Source organism: Rhamphochromis longiceps, unplaced genomic scaffold (genome assembly GCF_057381845.1).
Source record: "Rhamphochromis longiceps isolate RC_006_pf unplaced genomic scaffold, R_longiceps_female_GT1.1 unmapped_scaffold_7, whole genome shotgun sequence".
NCBI lineage: Eukaryota > Metazoa > Chordata > Actinopteri > Cichliformes > Cichlidae > Rhamphochromis > Rhamphochromis longiceps.
The window spans coordinates 35,043-57,162 of record NW_028187227.1 but is presented as its reverse complement, the minus strand read 5'-3'; the positions used below and the strand labels follow the sequence as shown (position 1 = coordinate 57,162).

The following is a 22,120-nucleotide window of genomic DNA, read 5'->3' as shown; positions in this document are numbered from 1 at the left end:
AGTCCCCCGTCACAATAAGCGCAGCGTCCCGGTGTTGTGTCTGGTGCTGTGTGAGTGCCTCATGCAGCTCGCATAAGGCGGTGACCGTGTCCGCTTGTGGTGGAATATAAACGGCACTTACAATGACCGATGTAAATTCCCGAGGTAGATAAAAAGGACGACACATGATGGGCAGTAGTTCCAGATTTGGTGTGCAGGAGCGTGTGAGAGGAACAACGTTCGCACTGTTGCACCAGTTGTTGTTCACCATTAAACACACGCCGCCTCCCCTTGACTTCCCCGAGTCCCGTGTCCTGTCCATGCGGTGAACCGAGAAGAACTCGGCCGGCTGGATGGCGTGGTCCGGCACCGCTGGGTTCAGCCATGTCTCGGTGAAGCAGAGGAGATTGCAGTCCCGAATGTCTCTCTGGAACTTTATCCTGGCCCTGAGGTCGTCAAGCTTGTTCTCCAGTGACTGGACGTTGGCGAGCAGGATGCTAGGCAGAGGTGTGCGGTGTGCACGAGCTCTCAGCCTGTTCCTGACGCCGGCTCGCTTCCCTCTAGGCCGCCGCCGCTTCCCTTTGTTCTCCCTCGAGATCTCACTCGGCCAGCTCGGATCCGGAGTTAAAAACTTCGAATTGTGAGTACATTGTAAACCAATAGAAACAAGAGTGTCACTGTCATACCTAATGTACCCAATGGTGATGATTTTGCCGATTTAGAAACGCTGAAAACTAACTTAAAAAACAAAGACAAAGAAAAAGTGGTCGGAGCAGTCGTGACGGCAGCCGACCTCACCGGCGCCATCTTAAATTATCATCTCGTCTTTATTTTTAGTTAGCACATGCCTTAAACACTTCAAGCTGTAAGCTAATGATAGTTATTTAAGAGCAGATGCATGCTGGTGCAATAAGCTGTACGTTTTACGTCCAGCGGATGAATGATCTGATTAGTCAACTAATTGCAAAAATCATCAGTGACTAGTTGACTATCAAAATAATCTTTTTGTGGCAGCCCTAGTAGTCATGTTCTTAAACTTCTGGTCGATGTCTTCTTTGAATTTATTCAGTTCGTGTTTCATTTGACCGGTAATTTCTTCTTTGAATGTTATGAAGTCCGATTTCAGGTTGTTTTGGAGTAGGGCTGCTCGATTATGGCAAAAATGATAATCACGATTATTTTCACTGAAATTGAGATCACGATTATTTGACGATATTTATTTAACCCTTTAAGACCTACTATAGAACCAAGTCCACCAGAGCTTATATTATTTTTTTACATGCTGTAGTGCCATTTGTGGGAGCATTTCAAGTTGCTATACATCAATACAACTGTTATAGCCCATATTTTAACAATATGTATGCATTAAGTCCATAGTAATTACATAAATTGCAAAAAAGTGCAATAAACTACAAAAAAAATTGAAAATCGCTTTTGTTTTGTTTACATATATTTCTACTTGGAGAAATTTAAGAGGTTTATCCCTCGAAACTTTAAATACAATAAAGTTGCAAAAAATAGTTTCCCACCACAGGAAATTTATTTTGAGTGTCTTCATAGTTTTATTTTGGAGATACAGCAATTTTTATATACTGCAGGAAAAACAAAAAACAATCCTATGATGCAAATTTGCAAAGAAAACAGCATGTGCATCATTTCACTGTGGGAAGTGTTACGAACAGCTGATAGGATCGGCAAAGCGTGTTTCTGGAATATTATGTTTTTGTTCCTGCAAGCGCTTTTTATGCAATTTTTGCAAAGCTATATGTGGAACGAAACCGTGACCGAGGACAAGCTGATGGCATAAGATGTAAGTACAACTCCTCCGGTTTCATATGCAAAACAAATTATTGCGCTAGCTTACACGGTTCAGGTTCTACAGGGATTTAACAATAGTTACGCAAAACGGAGCATGCAGCTCTGACCGGCTTTAAAGGGTTAACAATGACTTTAAAAAAATAATATAAAATAGTGTGCAACACCACTGAAGTTTTTTTTTTTTAAACTCTCTTTTCAACCAACGGCAGTCACTCTCCAAATAACTTCTGCTTAGCTTTCCGAGCTTCCCTCGGGTCCTCTTAATCAGCGGTCTCCAACCTTTTTTGCGCCACGGACTGGTTTATGCCCGACAATATTTTCATGGACCGGCCTTTAAGGTGTCGCGGATAAATGAGGGAGGGGCTAATAATCGGCTCAGTCATTTTTAATGATCGTTGAAAGCCCAGATCGTAATTGTGATTAAAATTCGATTAATTGAGCAGCCCTATTTTGGAGGGATTGAATTTGTTTGCTAATACAGTCTAGCCCGTTTTGAAAGGTAGCCATATTAGCTTCGGGTGCTAGCTTGTCCTCGTTGTTCAGGTGTTTTATGTCTTTACCTTGGGTTTCTGGGGATTTTTTATTCTTTGCTTTTGTTGTCCCTCCCCTCATCTTCCAAAGTTGTTTTGCCTCAAGCTTTAATTCGTGTTTTAGCTGAGTTTATCTGGTTGGCTTTCGGGAGGTCTGTACTTATGTGACCATACTGCTCTACCGTCACACCGGTGTTCTGACAAACCATCCTACTTTGGCGAAATGTCCTACCTTAAGTAGTTTATGCACATTTCTGCTGTCACAGAATACTTCCAGGACAAATTTAAGTAGATATGACGGTTTACCACTTAACTTTGCCCATCAGAGTGTGTTTGTAGCTCTTATTTATAAAGCCAGGATGGTTTGCCACTTCATTTTACCCGTTCAAGTTTCTACCTCTCATTAACAAAGGTAGGACAATTTGCAACTTACTTTTAGCTGTTAAAGTATGCTTGTAGGTCACATTCACAAAGGTAGGAAGGTTCACAACTGAATTTTAGCTGTTAAAGTATGTTCTAGCTAGTGGTGCAACGGATCAAAAAACTCACGGATCAGATCAATTTTCAGATCAGCAAAAAAAGACAAGACAAATTTAACTGTCCGTTTATTTATTTAAGTATGTTTTTCCCTATAAAAAACATTCAACTGTAGAATCATTCCACACAATTATATAAAAACAAATTAAGGTGCATTATAGGGCATTATAATTATTTCCTTTAATGTGTATACAATCAAAAACAACTTAAAATGCAATTTAAGGTATCATTGCTTCTTACTTTGAACATTTGGAGAATGAAATAAAAACTAGTTTATGTCCACATCATCAAAAAAGAAGAAAGAAAGCAAAGCAGATGTGAGGTTATAACTTCAATTTTTTTTAAAAAAAAGATGAGGATGTCTACATTTTCTGGGGAGCGTGTAGACCTCTTTGCTGTAACGATGTCCCCTGCTGTTGAGAACACCCTCTCGCTAGGCACTGAAGTGGCAGGCACAGCCAGATAGCGTCTTGCCATTATGGCAAGGTGAGGGTGTTTACAGTCATTACTTTTCCACCACGTCAGTGGATCACCATCCACTGGAATGCCACTTGCTGCCTCATAGGATGCCACCTCCTCTTTGATGGTGTCAAAAGCCTTGCTGCCCATGTCCTTCTGTACAAAGGCGTCACCAAAAAGCTCTGCCATTGCCGGCTTCTTTTGAGGAGGACATGTGTCTGCTCCTGTTGGTGCTGCTTGACCCTACAGGGAAAGTTACTTTATTGATTAAAACAATTATTTTTAAATATTTCATTGACATTCAAATGTGGAAATAACTTTGAAGAAAAACATTATCATTAAAAATAAAAAATATATAATTTCTAAATATTTATTTTCTTTGCCTCTTCACAGTCTGCAGTTCCAAGACTGCTCACAGTCTCAGTAGTGAGATCACTGTATGTCCTCAGGCGTAGGGCCATGTCTAGGTGAGACAGGGACTTGAACCTTGGATCAAGTGCAGTAGCTCTGTGAAGGTCCTCCTGTAGGGCTGGTGGTGAAGTGTATCTGTGCTTCAGGTCCTCTCTAATGGCAGTCTTGACATCTCTTGTGATGGTGCTGTCTTCCTCACTTGGGACCATGGCTTGTAGGATCCTTGTTTTCAGAAGCAGGATCATGGACACAGATGGTGCAGCTTCACTGCTCAACAGAGTTGTGGTTTGAGTGGTTTGAGCAGCTGGAGGACCTTCTCTGCCACTCTAACATCATCATCAGACAAGGTGACGATGTCTCTGACATTTTTCTTCAGGGTTTTGTCTGTTAATGCAGAGTATATAGTAGGGCTGCTCGATTATGGCAAAAATGATAATCACGATTATCTTCACTGAAATTGAGATCACGATTATTTGACAATATTTATTTAACCCTTTAAGACCTACCATAGAACCAAGTCCGCCAGAGCTTATATTATTTTTTTACATGCTGTAGTGCCATTTGTGGGAGTATTTCAAGTTGCTATACATCAATATAACTGTTATAGCCCATATTTTAATAATATGTATGCATTAAGTCCATAGTAACTACATTAATTGCAAACAAAAGGAAAATGGCCTGCATTTGTATAGTGCTTTTCTAGTACATTCAGTCATTCACACACTGGCGATAGCAAGCTACATTGGAGCCACAGCTGCCCTGGGGCACACTGACAGAGGCGAGGCTGCCGGACACTGGCGCCACCGGGCCCTCTGACCACCACCAGTAGGCAAACATGGGGTTAGTATCTTGCCCAAGGATATTTGGCATGCAGCCAGGAGGCAGCCTGGGCTCGAACCACCGACCTTCTGATTAGTGGCTGACCTGCTCTGCCACCTGAGCCACAGCCACCCAGCACAGCAAACAAGTGCAATAAACTACAAAAAAAATTGAAAATCGTTTTTGTTTTGTTTTTTTACATATATTTCTACTTGGAGAAATTTAAGAGGTTTATCCCTCAAAACTTTAAATACAAAAAAGTTGTAAAAATAGTTTACAACAACAGGAAATTTATTTTGAGTGTCTTCATAGTTTTATTTTGGAGATACAGCAATTTTTATATACTGCAGGAAAAACAAAAAAACAATCCTATGATGCAAATTTGCAAAGAAAACAACATGTGCATCAAAATAAACTATTTCCAGCTGTGGAATTCGAGTTCTAAGCATCCCAGCAACTATTCAGAAAAGTCAAACATGACTTATAAAAACACTAGTATAGGCTTTTAAGGCCTACAAGTAAAAAACTACATTTTCTGCGAAAATGACGTCACTTTTAATCATTTTAATCATCCAGTCTGCTAGTGTGTTTTCTTCTTCTGCTTTATCATTATCATTACAGAACACTGGAACTCTAAATGGCCTGCCATATATTATTTCAAAAGGCGTTAGGCCATTATCAGTTGGCGTGATTCTCATATACATTTTCACTAGCTCAATGCAGTCTACCCATGTTCTGCCTGTTTCCTCCATTGTTTTCCTGAGTCTCAGCTTTACTGTGCCATTAGTCCTTTCAACCAGCCCTGCACTCTGGGGGTGATATGAGCAGTGCGTTTTCAGTGTTATCCCCAGATGTTGTGACATTTTCTCAATTACTTCATTCACAAAATGAGGACCATTGTCACTGTAAATAGTCTGGGGGATCCCATGCTCTGGGATCACATTTTTGCATATTACTTTAGCCACTGAAATAGCATCTGCTTTCTTAGTGGGGACAACTTCTACCCACTTTGAGAACGGGCACACAATCACCAGGCAGTACCTGTAGGTGTTACAGTTAGACAACTCAATGAAATCCATATGGATTACTTCAAATGGGTAGCTGGGTCTGGGAAACCTTCCTCGTTTTGGTCTAAGGTTCCCCTGAGCATTATGTTTACAACATATCAAACATGCTTTACAAAAATGTTTTGAATAAGCATTGAATCCCAGTGTGAAAAACTGCCGTTCAACTGCTGCTACCATTTGAGTTGTCGAGACGTGGCAGAGTCCATGACTCAAAATTGCAGCAGTCCTATATAGGTTCTTAGGCAATATAGGTTTATCACAAAGATAGTAGACATCACCTCTCAGGCTTGCTCCTTTAGTGAGCCACAGCTGTTTCTCAGCTGGAGGTGAGTGTGACTGCATGTCTGCCAGCACATCATGTGTGATGGGCATAGTTTGCTCCTGTGCCGCCAGAATATGAACCCCATGTGTTCCAAGGGCTGCTTCCTTTGCAATTTTGTCTGCAAAGGCGTTGCCCAGTACAATGGGGTCAGTGCCACGTGTGTGTGCTGCACATTTGCAAACTGCAACTTTACTAGGCAGTAAGACTGCTTTCAACAGGGCCTGCAACAATGTCGCATGCTCCACAGGTTTCCCTGTTGAAGTTGTCATGCCTCGTCTTGACCACTGAGCGGCAAAGAAATGAAGTGTAGCATATGCATACTGACTGTCTGTATATATAGTCACTGCCTGCCCTTCAGCTGCTTTACAGGCTTCCGTCAGAGCCACTATCTCAGCTGCTTGGGCAGACATGGAATGTGATAACTGCCCAGCACGGATGACCTGCACATCATCCACAACAGCAAAGCCTGTTTTAGTCTTTCCCTCCGCTGTTTTAAAACTGGAACCATCAACAAACCAAATCTTGCCCTCAGTGAGTGGTATGTCCGTTAAATCACTTCTAGGTTTACACTGTGTTTCCACATGCTCACTACACACATGTGGTGTACCCTCCTCCTCTGTGGGCAACAATGTAGAGGGATTCAAAGTAGTACACCGCTTAATAGTTATGTGTGGCTGGGAGAGCAACAGTGACATTAAAGACAAGTGTCTGGCAGGTGACAAGAATGTCATTTTAGTCTGCAGCAATAAAACATCAACCTCATGTGGGACCAGCAGGGTCAAAGGGTGAAACAAAACAATTTCACCAGAACACTTTACGGCTTCAGCGGCTGCACACACAGATCGCACACAGTGAGGTAAGGCACAAGCCACAGGATCCAGCCTCTTAGAATAATAAGCTACTGGCTTCATGCCACCTCCACATTTTTGTGCTAACATGGATGTCATAAAATGTCCTTTACAGTCAACAGTTTGAACAAAAGGCTTGTTATAATCTGGAAGCCCTAGAACCGATGCTCCTGTCAGCATCTGTTTCAGCGTGCACAAAGCTTGCTCCCCCTCAGGGGTCCAACTTAAACTTTCTGACATAGCCAAAGGCTTACTGTACATCATATCTAATAATGGCTGCGCAATTTCAGAGTAATGGGGCATCCACGATCGACAGAAATTTAGCAACCCTAGGAATTGCATCATGTGTTTCTTTGTCACTGGCCTAGGTGCTGCCAAGATAGCTGTTTTCCTCTCTGGGTGTATGCTTTTCCCTGCTGCACTAAGCAGATGTCCTAAAAATTTCACTTCTGTCTTTACCCACTGTAGCTTTGAAAGTGAGGCCTTATTACCTGTCTCAGCTAAGTGAGTCAGCAATGCCAATGATATGTCTTTGCAGTTCTTCTCTGAATTGGATGCAATTAAAATGTCATCGACATATACCAACATCTGTGAATGTGATGGAATCACAAAATCAGACAGACAATTTGTAATATTCTGTGTGAAAATTGTAGGACTATCACAAAAACCTTGCGGCAGTCTGGTGTATGTGTATTTTTTGCCTTGATACGTGAAACCAAACCAGCCTTGCGAATTCTCATGTACTGGTATGGAAAAGAAAGCATTACTTAAATCTACCACGGTGAAGTGTGTCATGTCTGGTTTAAGCTGATTTAATAAGGTGTGGGGGTCGGGGACGCATGGAGCTATACTCTCCACTGCTTGATTTACAGCTCTTAAATCTTGAATCATGCGCCACGACTGTGAATCAGCCTTTCTAACTGGGAAGATGGGTGTGTTACATGCTGCTTGTGGAGCTTCAACTAGTATCCCTGCCTTAATCATATCCTCTATTACTGGTTTAATGCCTTCTACTGCATCAGGCTTTAAGGGATATTGTTTCACTCTTGGCCTAAAAGACGTTTTGGGTTTTATAACTACTGGACTCGCTGTTGTTATTAACCCCACATCAGTCTTCCCAGTAGACCAGAGCTTCTCTGGGACCTGTTTAAGCTCCGGGTGATCTTTGACATCTACAACATATCATTCTGCTGTGTCATTCTCACTCCCCTTTAAATGTGTTTGTGGTGTAGTGTGTGTCACCCATCCCAGCTTTTTACGAAAGATGCTGTGCTGGATGTCTGTCTCCCAACCCCCTCCAGCTTGCTGCCACATTCTAACACTCTCCCCCTGTCTCACCAAAGATGCTAAGTCTGTCCACTCGGCTGTGACACTCTTTGTCAGTGAAATGTGTGGTGTTTGCCCTGTAAAGAGTTGTTGTGCAGCTTCAGAAAGGATCACACTACATCCAGCCATGGTTTCACCATCAGTATATATCGCTTTTATGGTGATTCTCTGTGGCCCTAATTTCAGCACTTTATCTGTGTAGGCCTCATCAGGCCCAGGCATGGTCTTAAATCTCAGTGTGACATGCAAATCATCTGGTGGCTGTATGTCATGGCTAGTTGTCAACATTTCCTCAGCTGCAGCTAACAGTTTACAGTTTATTTGATCAGGTCTGGAGGCCGACAGGTCAAGTGTCCAGTAATAATGCAAATCCCCACTGCCCTGATGAACCATTGTCTCAGCAGTTTCACCTTTTCCTGCAGCTATCATCCCAATGGATGTTGGAATTATTGAAATTCCAAGTTTCATCATCATATCTCTTCCCAAGAGGTTCACCGGACAAGTTGGGCACATTACAACTGAACTCTGAACTGCCTCTCCTGTGGTAGGATCTCTAATCCAGACTGGTTTAGAGATTCTATGCTGATTTAACTGACCATTTGCAGACTTCACATAAATTGTGCCATTTGAAGGGTCAACTCCTGACACATGATCTTTTAAAACAGTTTTATCTGCACCTGAATCACACAGAAATTGAACAGTTTTGCCTTGCACAGTTAACGTGCGAACTGGTTTTACTTCTTTCCCTGACAGATTTAACAATACTTCAGTCAAATCTAGAGTCTGAAACACAGGCTGTTGTAAATTCTGGCAAAGTAAGGGATCATTTGTACATGTATGTGTGTTAGCAGTGTCAACAGGTGCTAGTCATTTATTATAATAAGGGTTTCTTGGATCAGGGCGTTTATACTCTTCAGGCATGCGATCAGGACACTCCCTTGCGTGATGGCCCATTTCCCCACATGCATAGCACTTATCATCTCTTTTACCACGGTTATCCTGGGGTCGCCATGGGCCTCTACCTCTCCTATTCCTGCCTCTGTTTTGCCCTCTTCCAGCCTGTCCCTGAAACAAAATTTCATCTACTAAAAAGGCAGCGGCCTCAGTGTTTTGTGACTTCTTTTTTTTATTTTTAATAACTTCCTGTGCATGGCGGGCCCAGTTCATGCATTCAACGGACCCATCAGTGTTCTGATTGACATTTTGTTTCCTGATGAGAGCAGCAATGCGTGGATGGAAACCATTCATCAAAGCATGTTTTAACTGCTGCTGATATGGGCTGGCCTTCTCTGCACTCTCTTCAAGGCCACTATGTTCTTTGAAAACTTCCTCTATTCTTGCCCTGAACTCATGAACATCCTCTCCTTCCTTCTGAATGCATTGGGCAATTTTGTTGTAATCTACAGAAGCTTTAAAGGTATTTCTAAGACGCTCATAAACCCCGTCAACTTGGCCTCTTAAATTTGCATGGCCATAGGGTAGGACGGTATTACCATCCCTCCCTGTGTAGGTGCCTCGCACCCGAGCCCAGTTATATGTGAGACACTTCTTAAAGGTGGCTTCTGTTTCCTGACCGTTTAAACGATACGAGGAGCAGAGTTGCTTGTGTCGGGCGATAAATTCATCAACATTAGTCAACGGGTTTCCTAAATCTTTACATGCCTCTGCACATTCAGATTCAGTCCATGGCCTGTAAACACAAATAACACGGCTTCGGTCATCCTCAACACCAAAATGGGGATTCGCGACCTCCACCATGGGAAAGGTATCATGGAAAGGGGAGGCAGGCATAGCAGATGCACTCGCCTCATGGCTTTTAGATTTGGATCTAGTGTTATAAGGACTTAAATATTTTGCTGCGGCATCCCCAAACTCCAGCCGTACTCTGTCCTCCTCCTCTCTCTCTCTCTTCTCCTGCTCCTGCTTTTCTTCCTCCTCTCTGACCTCTCTCTCTCTCTCTAATGCTGCTCTACGCTGTTGGTCCTTTAACGTCAGCACCACTGAAGTAGACCGCACCGTTTCATCTTCAGGTTTCACAGCTAATGCCTGCAAAGCTGCTCTCTTTGCATTCACTGCCTCCTGTCTTTTCTGCGCCTGCTCTAACCACAATTTAGCGGACGCCAGTTGTAACTCTCGCTCCTGTTTCAATTTCCCTGTCGCACAGGCTGCTTTCACTGTCAACTGGTCTACTAACATTTGACATTGTCCTACAACCAATTTACCTTCAAAATCATATTTCTTGCGCCAATGTCCTAAATACTTTGCGCTACCGGGAGCGAATTTCATCATAAACTTCTCGTCACCCTCTGGCACACTCTTGGTAGCTTGGGAACCCATAATAACAACAACAACAACAACAACAACAACAACAACAACAACAACAACAACAACTGCTGACATCACAGACCACGTGCTCTGCTCTGCACGCACTCATACAAACACACTCACACAACAACAAAAAATTAACACGAAATAGGCCTATCGTCCAGCACAAATGGACTCCGCGGAACTTCTCAACACCCCACTGAGCGGTGGAGGACTCACTACAGTACCCCACACAGCGGTCTGTATTTCGCCCCACTAAGACGGCGAACCAAAAAAAGTTCGAACTGCGCAACTCTGCGACTTAATGCTTCTGTACAAAAAAACCCCACTGAGCGGCTTTGTACATCGCCCCACTTAGACGGCGAATTTTAGCCCCACTAAGCGGCCACGGACAACACCCCACTGAGCGGTGAAGACGTAATTATAGCTATAAACTCTTTTTTTTTTTTTTTTTCTTACTTGGAGTTGCTTATTGCGTGTAGCGTCAGTCCCGAATCCCATCAATCGCCATCCATCGAGGAGAAAAAAACAGACGGCTAATCCACCGGCCCGATGACGAATTCTCACGCCTCAGGACTTTGTTGCAGGACCTCTATAAGTCCTGGCTGACGTCAGTCTTTCGGTGTGTCTCTTTTCCCCTCGGTGAACGTCGACTCCAGGGATCCGGCTCTCGAAGGACCAATTAATGATAGGTTTGTAACATAAACCTATTCGCTGGAACGTTAAGGACAATCTGCTACGCAGCAAAAGCAAGACTCAAGGCACCAAAGTTCTCTGGTTACTCATGCATGAGGGAGACCTGGCTGGAGCCAAGCGTCGTTCCACCACTTGACCACTGTCAGACTCTCAGCCAGGTTTCCCCACAGCACTCCTTTTATTGTGGTTACATGAATATGCATAGGGTCATTAACATATAAAATCTTACATAGGTATACATGTGAACAAAGAATACTGTGTGTGTGTGTGTGTGTGTGTGTGTGTGTGTGTGTGTGTGTGTGTGTGTGTGTGTGTCAAAGGTCATATAACAACATGAAAGCACGAAGGCAATCATCCTTGGTCAGGAAGAGGGTAGACTAGACCCCCCCGGTAAGGAAGTCCAGCAGTTCATCTAAACAGAAAAGCACTTAGACTAAAACAAATGTAGCTACGTTAATCCTACCATAAAACAATAAAACAAGATGCGACCTCTTCCCATGCCCCCAAGATGCAGGTGTGCATTCCAGTGTGGAATACACACCAAGCCTCTGTAGCCTGTTAAAGATCACACAACTTATCACTACACAATTGATTATACACCTCTAAGCATATATGATTAAATGTTTCCTAATACAAATGACAATAATAAACTCTAAACCCAACAAGCATTTTAACATAATTCCCCCTTCTAGTGTCCAAGTGAGTGAGTGATGTGTGGAGGAGATGAGAGATGGCATCGTCTGTGGAACGATTTGGACGGTAAGCGAACTGTAGTGGGTCCAGTGTGTCTGGTAGTGAAGAAATGATGAAGTCTCTGACCAGGCGTTCAAAGCACTTCATCACTACTGAGGTGAGGGCTACAGGGCGATAGTCATTGAGAGAAGCAGGGTGGGGTTTCTTCGGGACAGGAACAATGATGGACTCTTTGAAGCATGTGGGGATCACCGACTGAGATAAAGAGATGTTGAATATCTCAGTGAACACAGGAGCTAGCTGGTATGCGCAGTCTCTTAGGATACGACCTGGGATGCCGTCTGGTCCTGCTGCTTTCCTGGTGTTCACTCTCTTGAAGGCTCTCCTTACTTCATGCTCGGAGATGACGAGCACGTTTCCAGTGCTGGCAGTATCTTCCTGTCTGCAGCCGTTAGCGCCGCTAACACTAGCATTGTTGGAGACCTTAGCTGCAGCCTCGAAGCGAGCATAGAAAGTGTTCAGCTCGTCTGCCAGAGTCACGGCCGCGTTCGTCATACCGGTTGTTGGTGCTTTATAGTCCGTTATTGTCCTTAGTCCCCGCCACAGGCTCCTAGAGTCACTCTGTTGGAGTTGTGAATCTAGTTTCCTCCCGTAGCGCTGCTTCGCCTCTTTCACCGCCCTCCGCACGTTATATGACGCGGCTTTGTACGGGTCCATGTCCCCCGTCATGAGTCCCGTGTTGTAGGCAGCGGTGCGGGATCTCAGAGCGTCGCGGATGGTTTTATCCACCCACGGCTTCTGGTTGGGAAACGTTGTGATAGTCTTTGTCTCCACGGTATCATCCGCTAGTTTCCCGATGAATCCCACAACCGCTTCCGTAAACACGTTGACGTCATAGTCGGAGCTGTTTCTGAACATGCCCCAGTCTGCGTCATCGAGTGCGTCCTGTAACGCGGCCACCGATTGATCCGTCCAGCGTGCGACCTTCCTCTGAACCGGAACTTCCTGTTTCAGCCTTTGTTTGTATTTTGGGATGAGGAAGATGGCGGCGTGATCAGATTTGCCAAACGGGGGGCGGGATTGTGCCTTGTAGCCGTCCTTGACCGTAGTGTAGCAGTGGTCCAGTGTCCTTTCACCCCTGGTGGGGCAGGTGATGTGTTGATAAAAGTTCGGCGCTGCGCGTTTGAGGTTGGCGCTATTAAAGTCCCCCGTCACAATAAGCGCAGCGTCCCGGTGTTGTGTCTGGTGCTGTGTGAGTGCCTCATGCAGCTCGCATAAGGCGGTGACCGTGTCCGCTTGTGGTGGAATATAAACGGCACTTACAATGACCGATGTAAATTCCCGAGGTAGATAAAAAGGACGACACATGATGGGCAGTAGTTCCAGATTTGGTGTGCAGGAGCGTGTGAGAGGAACAACGTTCGCACTGTTGCACCAGTTGTTGTTCACCATTAAACACACGCCGCCTCCCCTTGACTTCCCCGAGTCCCGTGTCCTGTCCATGCGGTGAACCGAGAAGAACTCGGCCGGCTGGATGGCGTGGTCCGGCACCGCTGGGTTCAGCCATGTCTCGGTGAAGCAGAGGAGATTGCAGTCCCGAATGTCTCTCTGGAACTTTATCCTGGCCCTGAGGTCGTCAAGCTTGTTCTCCAGTGACTGGACGTTGGCGAGCAGGATGCTAGGCAGAGGTGTGCGGTGTGCACGAGCTCTCAGCCTGTTCCTGACGCCGGCTCGCTTCCCTCTAGGCCGCCGCCGCTTCCCTTTGTTCTCCCTCGAGATCTCACTCGGCCAGCTCGGATCCGGAGTTAAAAACTTCGAATTGTGAGTACATTGTAAACCAATAGAAACAAGAGTGTCACTGTCATACCTAATGTACCCAATGGTGATGATTTTGCCGATTTAGAAACGCTGAAAACTAACTTAAAAAACAAAGACAAAGAAAAAGTGGTCGGAGCAGTCGTGACGGCAGCCGACCTCACCGGCGCCATCTTAAATTATCATCTCGTCTTTATTTTTAGTTAGCACATGCCTTAAACACTTCAAGCTGTAAGCTAATGATAGTTATTTAAGAGCAGATGCATGCTGGTGCAATAAGCTGTACGTTTTACGTCCAGCGGATGAATGATCTGATTAGTCAACTAATTGCAAAAATCATCAGTGACTAGTTGACTATCAAAATAATCTTTTTGTGGCAGCCCTAGTAGTCATGTTCTTAAACTTCTGGTCGATGTCTTCTTTGAATTTATTCAGTTCGTGTTTCATTTGACCGGTAATTTCTTCTTTGAATGTTATGAAGTCCGATTTCAGGTTGTTTTGGAGTAGGGCTGCTCGATTATGGCAAAAATGATAATCACGATTATTTTCACTGAAATTGAGATCACGATTATTTGACGATATTTATTTAACCCTTTAAGACCTACTATAGAACCAAGTCCACCAGAGCTTATATTATTTTTTTACATGCTGTAGTGCCATTTGTGGGAGCATTTCAAGTTGCTATACATCAATACAACTGTTATAGCCCATATTTTAACAATATGTATGCATTAAGTCCATAGTAATTACATAAATTGCAAAAAAGTGCAATAAACTACAAAAAAAATTGAAAATCGCTTTTGTTTTGTTTACATATATTTCTACTTGGAGAAATTTAAGAGGTTTATCCCTCGAAACTTTAAATACAATAAAGTTGCAAAAAATAGTTTCCCACCACAGGAAATTTATTTTGAGTGTCTTCATAGTTTTATTTTGGAGATACAGCAATTTTTATATACTGCAGGAAAAACAAAAAACAATCCTATGATGCAAATTTGCAAAGAAAACAGCATGTGCATCATTTCACTGTGGGAAGTGTTACGAACAGCTGATAGGATCGGCAAAGCGTGTTTCTGGAATATTATGTTTTTGTTCCTGCAAGCGCTTTTTATGCAATTTTTGCAAAGCTATATGTGGAACGAAACCGTGACCGAGGACAAGCTGATGGCATAAGATGTAAGTACAACTCCTCCGGTTTCATATGCAAAACAAATTATTGCGCTAGCTTACACGGTTCAGGTTCTACAGGGATTTAACAATAGTTACGCAAAACGGAGCATGCAGCTCTGACCGGCTTTAAAGGGTTAACAATGACTTTAAAAAAATAATATAAAATAGTGTGCAACACCACTGAAGTTTTTTTTTTTTAAACTCTCTTTTCAACCAACGGCAGTCACTCTCCAAATAACTTCTGCTTAGCTTTCCGAGCTTCCCTCGGGTCCTCTTAATCAGCGGTCTCCAACCTTTTTTGCGCCACGGACTGGTTTATGCCCGACAATATTTTCATGGACCGGCCTTTAAGGTGTCGCGGATAAATGAGGGAGGGGCTAATAATCGGCTCAGTCATTTTTAATGATCGTTGAAAGCCCAGATCGTAATTGTGATTAAAATTCGATTAATTGAGCAGCCCTATTTTGGAGGGATTGAATTTGTTTGCTAATACAGTCTAGCCCGTTTTGAAAGGTAGCCATATTAGCTTCGGGTGCTAGCTTGTCCTCGTTGTTCAGGTGTTTTATGTCTTTACCTTGGGTTTCTGGGGATTTTTTATTCTTTGCTTTTGTTGTCCCTCCCCTCATCTTCCAAAGTTGTTTTGCCTCAAGCTTTAATTCGTGTTTTAGCTGAGTTTATCTGGTTGGCTTTCGGGAGGTCTGTACTTATGTGACCATACTGCTCTACCGTCACACCGGTGTTCTGACAAACCATCCTACTTTGGCGAAATGTCCTACCTTAAGTAGTTTATGCACATTTCTGCTGTCACAGAATACTTCCAGGACAAATTTAAGTAGATATGACGGTTTACCACTTAACTTTGCCCATCAGAGTGTGTTTGTAGCTCTTATTTATAAAGCCAGGATGGTTTGCCACTTCATTTTACCCGTTCAAGTTTCTACCTCTCATTAACAAAGGTAGGACAATTTGCAACTTACTTTTAGCTGTTAAAGTATGCTTGTAGGTCACATTCACAAAGGTAGGAAGGTTCACAACTGAATTTTAGCTGTTAAAGTATGTTCTAGCTAGTGGTGCAACGGATCAAAAAACTCACGGATCAGATCAATTTTCAGATCAGCAAAAAAAGACAAGACAAATTTAACTGTCCGTTTATTTATTTAAGTATGTTTTTCCCTATAAAAAACATTCAACTGTAGAATCATTCCACACAATTATATAAAAACAAATTAAGGTGCATTATAGGGCATTATAATTATTTCCTTTAATGTGTATACAATCAAAAACAACTTAAAATGCAATTTAAGGTATCATTGCTTCTTACTTTGAACATTTGGAGAATGAAATAAAAACTAGTTTATGTCCACATCATCAAAAAAGAAGAAAGAAAGCAAAGCAGATGTGAGGTTATAACTTCAATTTTTTTTAAAAAAAAGATGAGGATGTCTACATTTTCTGGGGAGCGTGTAGACCTCTTTGCTGTAACGATGTCCCCTGCTGTTGAGAACACCCTCTCGCTAGGCACTGAAGTGGCAGGCACAGCCAGATAGCGTCTTGCCATTATGGCAAGGTGAGGGTGTTTACAGTCATTACTTTTCCACCACGTCAGTGGATCACCATCCACTGGAATGCCACTTGCTGCCTCATAGGATGCCACCTCCTCTTTGATGGTGTCAAAAGCCTTGCTGCCCATGTCCTTCTGTACAAAGGCGTCACCAAAAAGCTCTGCCATTGCCGGCTTCTTTTGAGGAGGACATGTGTCTGCTCCTGTTGGTGCTGCTTGACCCTACAGGGAAAGTTACTTTATTGATTAAAACAATTATTTTTAAATATTTCATTGACATTCAAATGTGGAAATAACTTTGAAGAAAAACATTATCATTAAAAATAAAAAATATATAATTTCTAAATATTTATTTTCTTTGCCTCTTCACAGTCTGCAGTTCCAAGACTGCTCACAGTCTCAGTAGTGAGATCACTGTATGTCCTCAGGCGTAGGGCCATGTCTAGGTGAGACAGGGACTTGAACCTTGGATCAAGTGCAGTAGCTCTGTGAAGGTCCTCCTGTAGGGCTGGTGGTGAAGTGTATCTGTGCTTCAGGTCCTCTCTAATGGCAGTCTTGACATCTCTTGTGATGGTGCTGTCTTCCTCACTTGGGACCATGGCTTGTAGGATCCTTGTTTTCAGAAGCAGGATCATGGACACAGATGGTGCAGCTTCACTGCTCAACAGAGTTGTGGTTTGAGTGGTTTGAGCAGCTGGAGGACCTTCTCTGCCACTCTAACATCATCATCAGACAAGGTGACGATGTCTCTGACATTTTTCTTCAGGGTTTTGTCTGTTAATGCAGAGTATATAGTAGGGCTGCTCGATTATGGCAAAAATGATAATCACGATTATCTTCACTGAAATTGAGATCACGATTATTTGACAATATTTATTTAACCCTTTAAGACCTACCATAGAACCAAGTCCGCCAGAGCTTATATTATTTTTTTACATGCTGTAGTGCCATTTGTGGGAGTATTTCAAGTTGCTATACATCAATATAACTGTTATAGCCCATATTTTAATAATATGTATGCATTAAGTCCATAGTAACTACATTAATTGCAAACAAAAGGAAAATGGCCTGCATTTGTATAGTGCTTTTCTAGTACATTCAGTCATTCACACACTGGCGATAGCAAGCTACATTGGAGCCACAGCTGCCCTGGGGCACACTGACAGAGGCGAGGCTGCCGGACACTGGCGCCACCGGGCCCTCTGACCACCACCAGTAGGCAAACATGGGGTTAGTATCTTGCCCAAGGATATTTGGCATGCAGCCAGGAGGCAGCCTGGGCTCGAACCACCGACCTTCTGATTAGTGGCTGACCTGCTCTGCCACCTGAGCCACAGCCACCCAGCACAGCAAACAAGTGCAATAAACTACAAAAAAAATTGAAAATCGTTTTTGTTTTGTTTTTTTACATATATTTCTACTTGGAGAAATTTAAGAGGTTTATCCCTCAAAACTTTAAATACAAAAAAGTTGTAAAAATAGTTTACAACAACAGGAAATTTATTTTGAGTGTCTTCATAGTTTTATTTTGGAGATACAGCAATTTTTATATACTGCAGGAAAAACAAAAAAACAATCCTATGATGCAAATTTGCAAAGAAAACAACATGTGCATCAAAATAAACTATTTCCAGCTGTGGAATTCGAGTTCTAAGCATCCCAGCAACTATTCAGAAAAGTCAAACATGACTTATAAAAACACTAGTATAGGCTTTTAAGGCCTACAAGTAAAAAACTACATTTTCTGCGAAAATGACGTCACTTCCGGTTTCGGGCAGGAAATGCGATAGTTCGCGTTGACGTCTTTTTCAAAGTGGGAAGTGTTAAGAACAGCTGATGGATCAGCAAAGCGTGTTTCTGGAATATTATGTTTTTGTTCCTGCAAGCGCTTTTTATGCAATTTTTGCAAAGCTTTATGTGGAAGGAAACCGTGACCGAGGACAAGCTGATGGCATAAGATGTACGTACAACTCCTCCGGTTTCATATGCAAAACATTATTGCGCTAGCTTACGCGGTTCAGGTTCTACAGGGATTTAACCCTTAGATGCACACGTGGGGTCAAAAATGACCCCATGGGTTGTTTTTCTTCAAAATCTTTAAAATAAAAAGTTGTAATATATTCATATTCCAGGTATTCCTCATAAAATATGTTTGTAACATGAGGCCATTTGCATTTTTATTAATTTTTTTCATTAATTAAAAAAAATGCCGTTATTGTATCACTACTCCACTCTTCCACAAGTGGGGTCAAAAATGACCCCAAGCAGTTCCTATGGAATCTTCTATGAAACTTTCATTCTTAGCAACTCTGACTGTCCCACTTACACATCTTATGGATCAAGAATTAATTTTTACACAGTAACATACATGATTTATAGTCAGGGCTGCACATAAGTGGTTCGCTGTCAAAATAAAAGTATTCCCGGAAATTAATAGAATACGCGCTTCTTTAGCGGTGGAGGAACGCCAAAGTAATTGCTTACGGAGCTTGCTTCTTCGACATCTTTAGAGTTCTGAACAAATGTCTGTCCTCCTCCAGAACGTCTAATGTACGCAAACGAGCGTTCCAACTTCTTATCTGGTGCACGTCTTTTATTTTGACAGCAAATGCGCACCTGAGGACCATTTTTGTACAGCCCTATTTATAGTTTCCTGTGCATTTCAAACATTGTCCTTTCTGATTTTTTTTTAAATATTTAAAGTAACATGGCTGCTATGAGAACAGCTAGGATCCCTGTGGACCTTGCCCTATAAATGATCCCGGACGGATGGGATGAAGAGCCCATCGGAGGCACTGACTCAGAATCTGACATCTCAGATATAGAGGACCCAGACTACTGTCCCCCCCACCCCACCCCACCCCCGCTGGACAAGGCCAGTCAGATACAGAGGAGTCCTCTGATGAGTCCTCTGAAGAGGAAATGAATATTGAGTCTAACAGAATGAGCCCCTCTTACTGCTCTAGCCACAATATTCTGAATTAGTTGGCCAGGGCTTGCACCTGGGTTTAGTACTGTCTCCCCAATAGATGCATGGAAGATGTTCATGTCTGATAATTTAATAGAAGAGGTGCTGACATGCACAAACATGGAGGCACAAAGAGTAGCCACAGACAGGGGAAAAGAGTGGAAAAATATAATCAAACATAAGCTCCTGGCCTTCATTTGATTGACCATTCTCGCAGGAAGTGAGAAGAACTGGGATGTACCAGTCAGTGTGTTTTTTGGGAGTCCTCTGCATAACCCATTGTACAAGGCCACTATGTCAATTCAAAGATTTAAAGATATTTGCCGTTTCTTGCACTTTGATGACAAGAGGACCAGAGCCTACCGACTGAAAACAAACCACATGGCAGCTTTCTGCTACATATGGGGCCTGTTCCTGGTCAACTGCAGGCAGAAATTCATCCTCAGTGATTGTGTTACAGTGGATGAACAACTTGTGCCTTTCAGAAGGAAGACCCAGCTTCTGCAGTATATGCAGAGCAAGCATACAAAAGTGATACAAGTGATACAAAAACTGCAATTTCTTAAAATTAATGAAAAAACTAATAAAAATGCAAAGGGCCTCATGTCACAAACATGTTTTATGAGGAATATCTCAAATATGAAAATATAACAACTCTTTGTTTTAAAGATTTTGAAGAATAACAACCGAGTTTATAGCAAAATGCATTGTTTCTATTTGGGGTCATTTTTGACCCCACTCGTGGAAGAGTGTAGGTATTGGTAGGTTGTGCATCCAAGGGTTAAAAATAGTTACACAAAACGGAGTGTGCTGCTCTGACCGGCTTTAAAGGGTTAACAATAACAATGTATCGAATAATGACACACTATAATATAAAATAGTGTGCAAATACTGATAACAGTGCAAATGTTTGCAATATAAGAAATAAATGAAAAATGTAAACATCTATGTTTAGTGAACTTTGCAGTGTTGCTCTGTGGTGCAGCTACTACATCGTAGCAAAGTTTACACATTGTCTACTTCATCCACGTCTAACTCCGCCAACCCATAATGTTTCCACACAACTGAAGTTTTTTTTTACCTCTCTTTTCAACCAACGGCAGTCACTCTCCTCTCCAAATAACTTCTGCTTAGCTTTCCGAGCTTCCCTCGGGTCCTCTTAATTGTCGTGATGCGTGTTCGAAATGGAGAGCGATGCGCTTGATTTACCACACGGAGCAGCGCGAGAGTAAAGTATGAGGGAGGGGCTAATAATCGGCTCAGTCATTTTTAATGATCGTTGAAAGCCCAGATCGTAATCGTGATTAAAATTCGATTAATTGAGCAGCCCTAGTATATAGCTGTCTGCTGCTCAAGATAACGCTCCAACATAACATAAGTGGAGTTCCACCTTGTTGGGACATCATGTATGAGCTTATGAGTAGGTAGCTGTAGCATATCTCGCTTGGTCTTAAGCACATGAGCAGCTGTTGAACTTCGGCGGAAGTAGGAAACCACCTTTCTTATCCTCCCAAGGAGGCGGTCCATCTTACTCACTTTAATTCCCTTTTGGGATGCTAAATTAACTGCATGTGCAAAGCACCCTATCTGTGGGCCCAGTCCTGCCTCGTTCACTGCATTTATTTGGTTTTTAGCATTGTGTGTTGTGACTGGGATATTGGTATTGGACCCAAATGCTGGACTCTTTAATGAAGGCAGTGCGTTTATTTACAGTGAAGTAAATAACAAGTACACAATAAATTCCCGTAGCTCCCTAGACTCCCGTGTCGTGTCTCACTCCAACGTCCGTGCTCGTGCTCGCCACTCCCGTGTTTCTGCACACCCCGTGCGTGTCCTTTTCTGCTCCACGCTCCTCCTTCACGGACACAACAAAGGCAGCCATCAAACACCAACTCACGTGGGCAAACACGACCGGCAATATGCAGACACACACTAACTTGGAGTGTAACTTAATGATCCCGCGTTGAGGAGCTCTCAGCTACACTCCTATGTAGCTCCCCGGATGAACCAGATCAGCTGCAGGTTTGTGAGGTCCTTAGGCGTGGCCAGCCACCTGGCAGGACACACCCAGCAGGCCTGAAGACTCCTGTAGACCAGTGCTCAGCACACATACACCCACACACACACACACACACACACACACAAACCCACAAACCAGGTAGCAGCACCAAAAATACACATGTCCAGAACTGCCCAGAGACCCTGGGTCGCTCACACCCAGGACCCTGACAGTTTGAATCCTTTGCTTGCACTATACGTCTGCACAAGTGGCACACCGCTTTGGTTACGTCCTTGGGTTTACTTCTTTCATCTGGTTTAAAGCCAAAGAAAATCCAAATTGTCGACTTTATATTTTTTGGGGGCAATTAATTTGTCCGTGTTTAGACTTCTTAAATCAGTCCGTGATTACATGATTACATTGCTCCACCCACCAAAAAGCATGCGTGAATATATCGCCCAATAATCCTAAATTGATTATTGGACTTAGGTTTGTCGAGCTGGTGCTGCTGTGGAACCAAAGAAAACCTGCAGCTGTTCAACGTCAGACAGTTGTTTATCACAGGTATGTTGTCATTAGCGTCGGTAGGCTCTGTTTGAGCCTCTGAGGAGGTCTTTGTTTTCTCATGATGAAATTTGGGGGATCTGATTCTCCATTAAGATCATAAAGAGTCCTGGCAGAAAACACTCAGTTCTTGTGCCTCTGTGGCTGCAGACTTTTGCTCCGTGTCAGCTGACATGTGTTTTGGTGCTGTCGTTGTGAACAGGGGCAGGAGTG

General features: G+C 43.0%; 1 protein-coding gene across 1 annotated transcript; it reads right to left on the bottom strand.

Annotated features, from left to right (window-relative positions):
* Window positions 1-5,121: 5,121 nt before the first annotated feature.
* Window positions 5,122-11,795, bottom strand: LOC146640436 (uncharacterized). The gene has a single exon (XM_085400108.1). It carries the CDS (start codon window positions 10,514-10,516, stop codon window positions 8,984-8,986), a length of 1,533 nt encoding a protein of 510 aa, XP_085256234.1. The 5' UTR covers window positions 10,517-11,795; the 3' UTR covers window positions 5,122-8,983.
* Between the last annotated feature and the right edge of the window lie 10,325 nt (window positions 11,796-22,120).

What these genes read in the sequence shown, in the direction of transcription:
- LOC146640436 (XM_085400108.1), bottom strand. Translation starts at nt 10,516, where the DNA reads ATGTCAGCAGTTGTTGTTGTTGTTGTTGTTGTTGTTGTTGTTGTTGTT.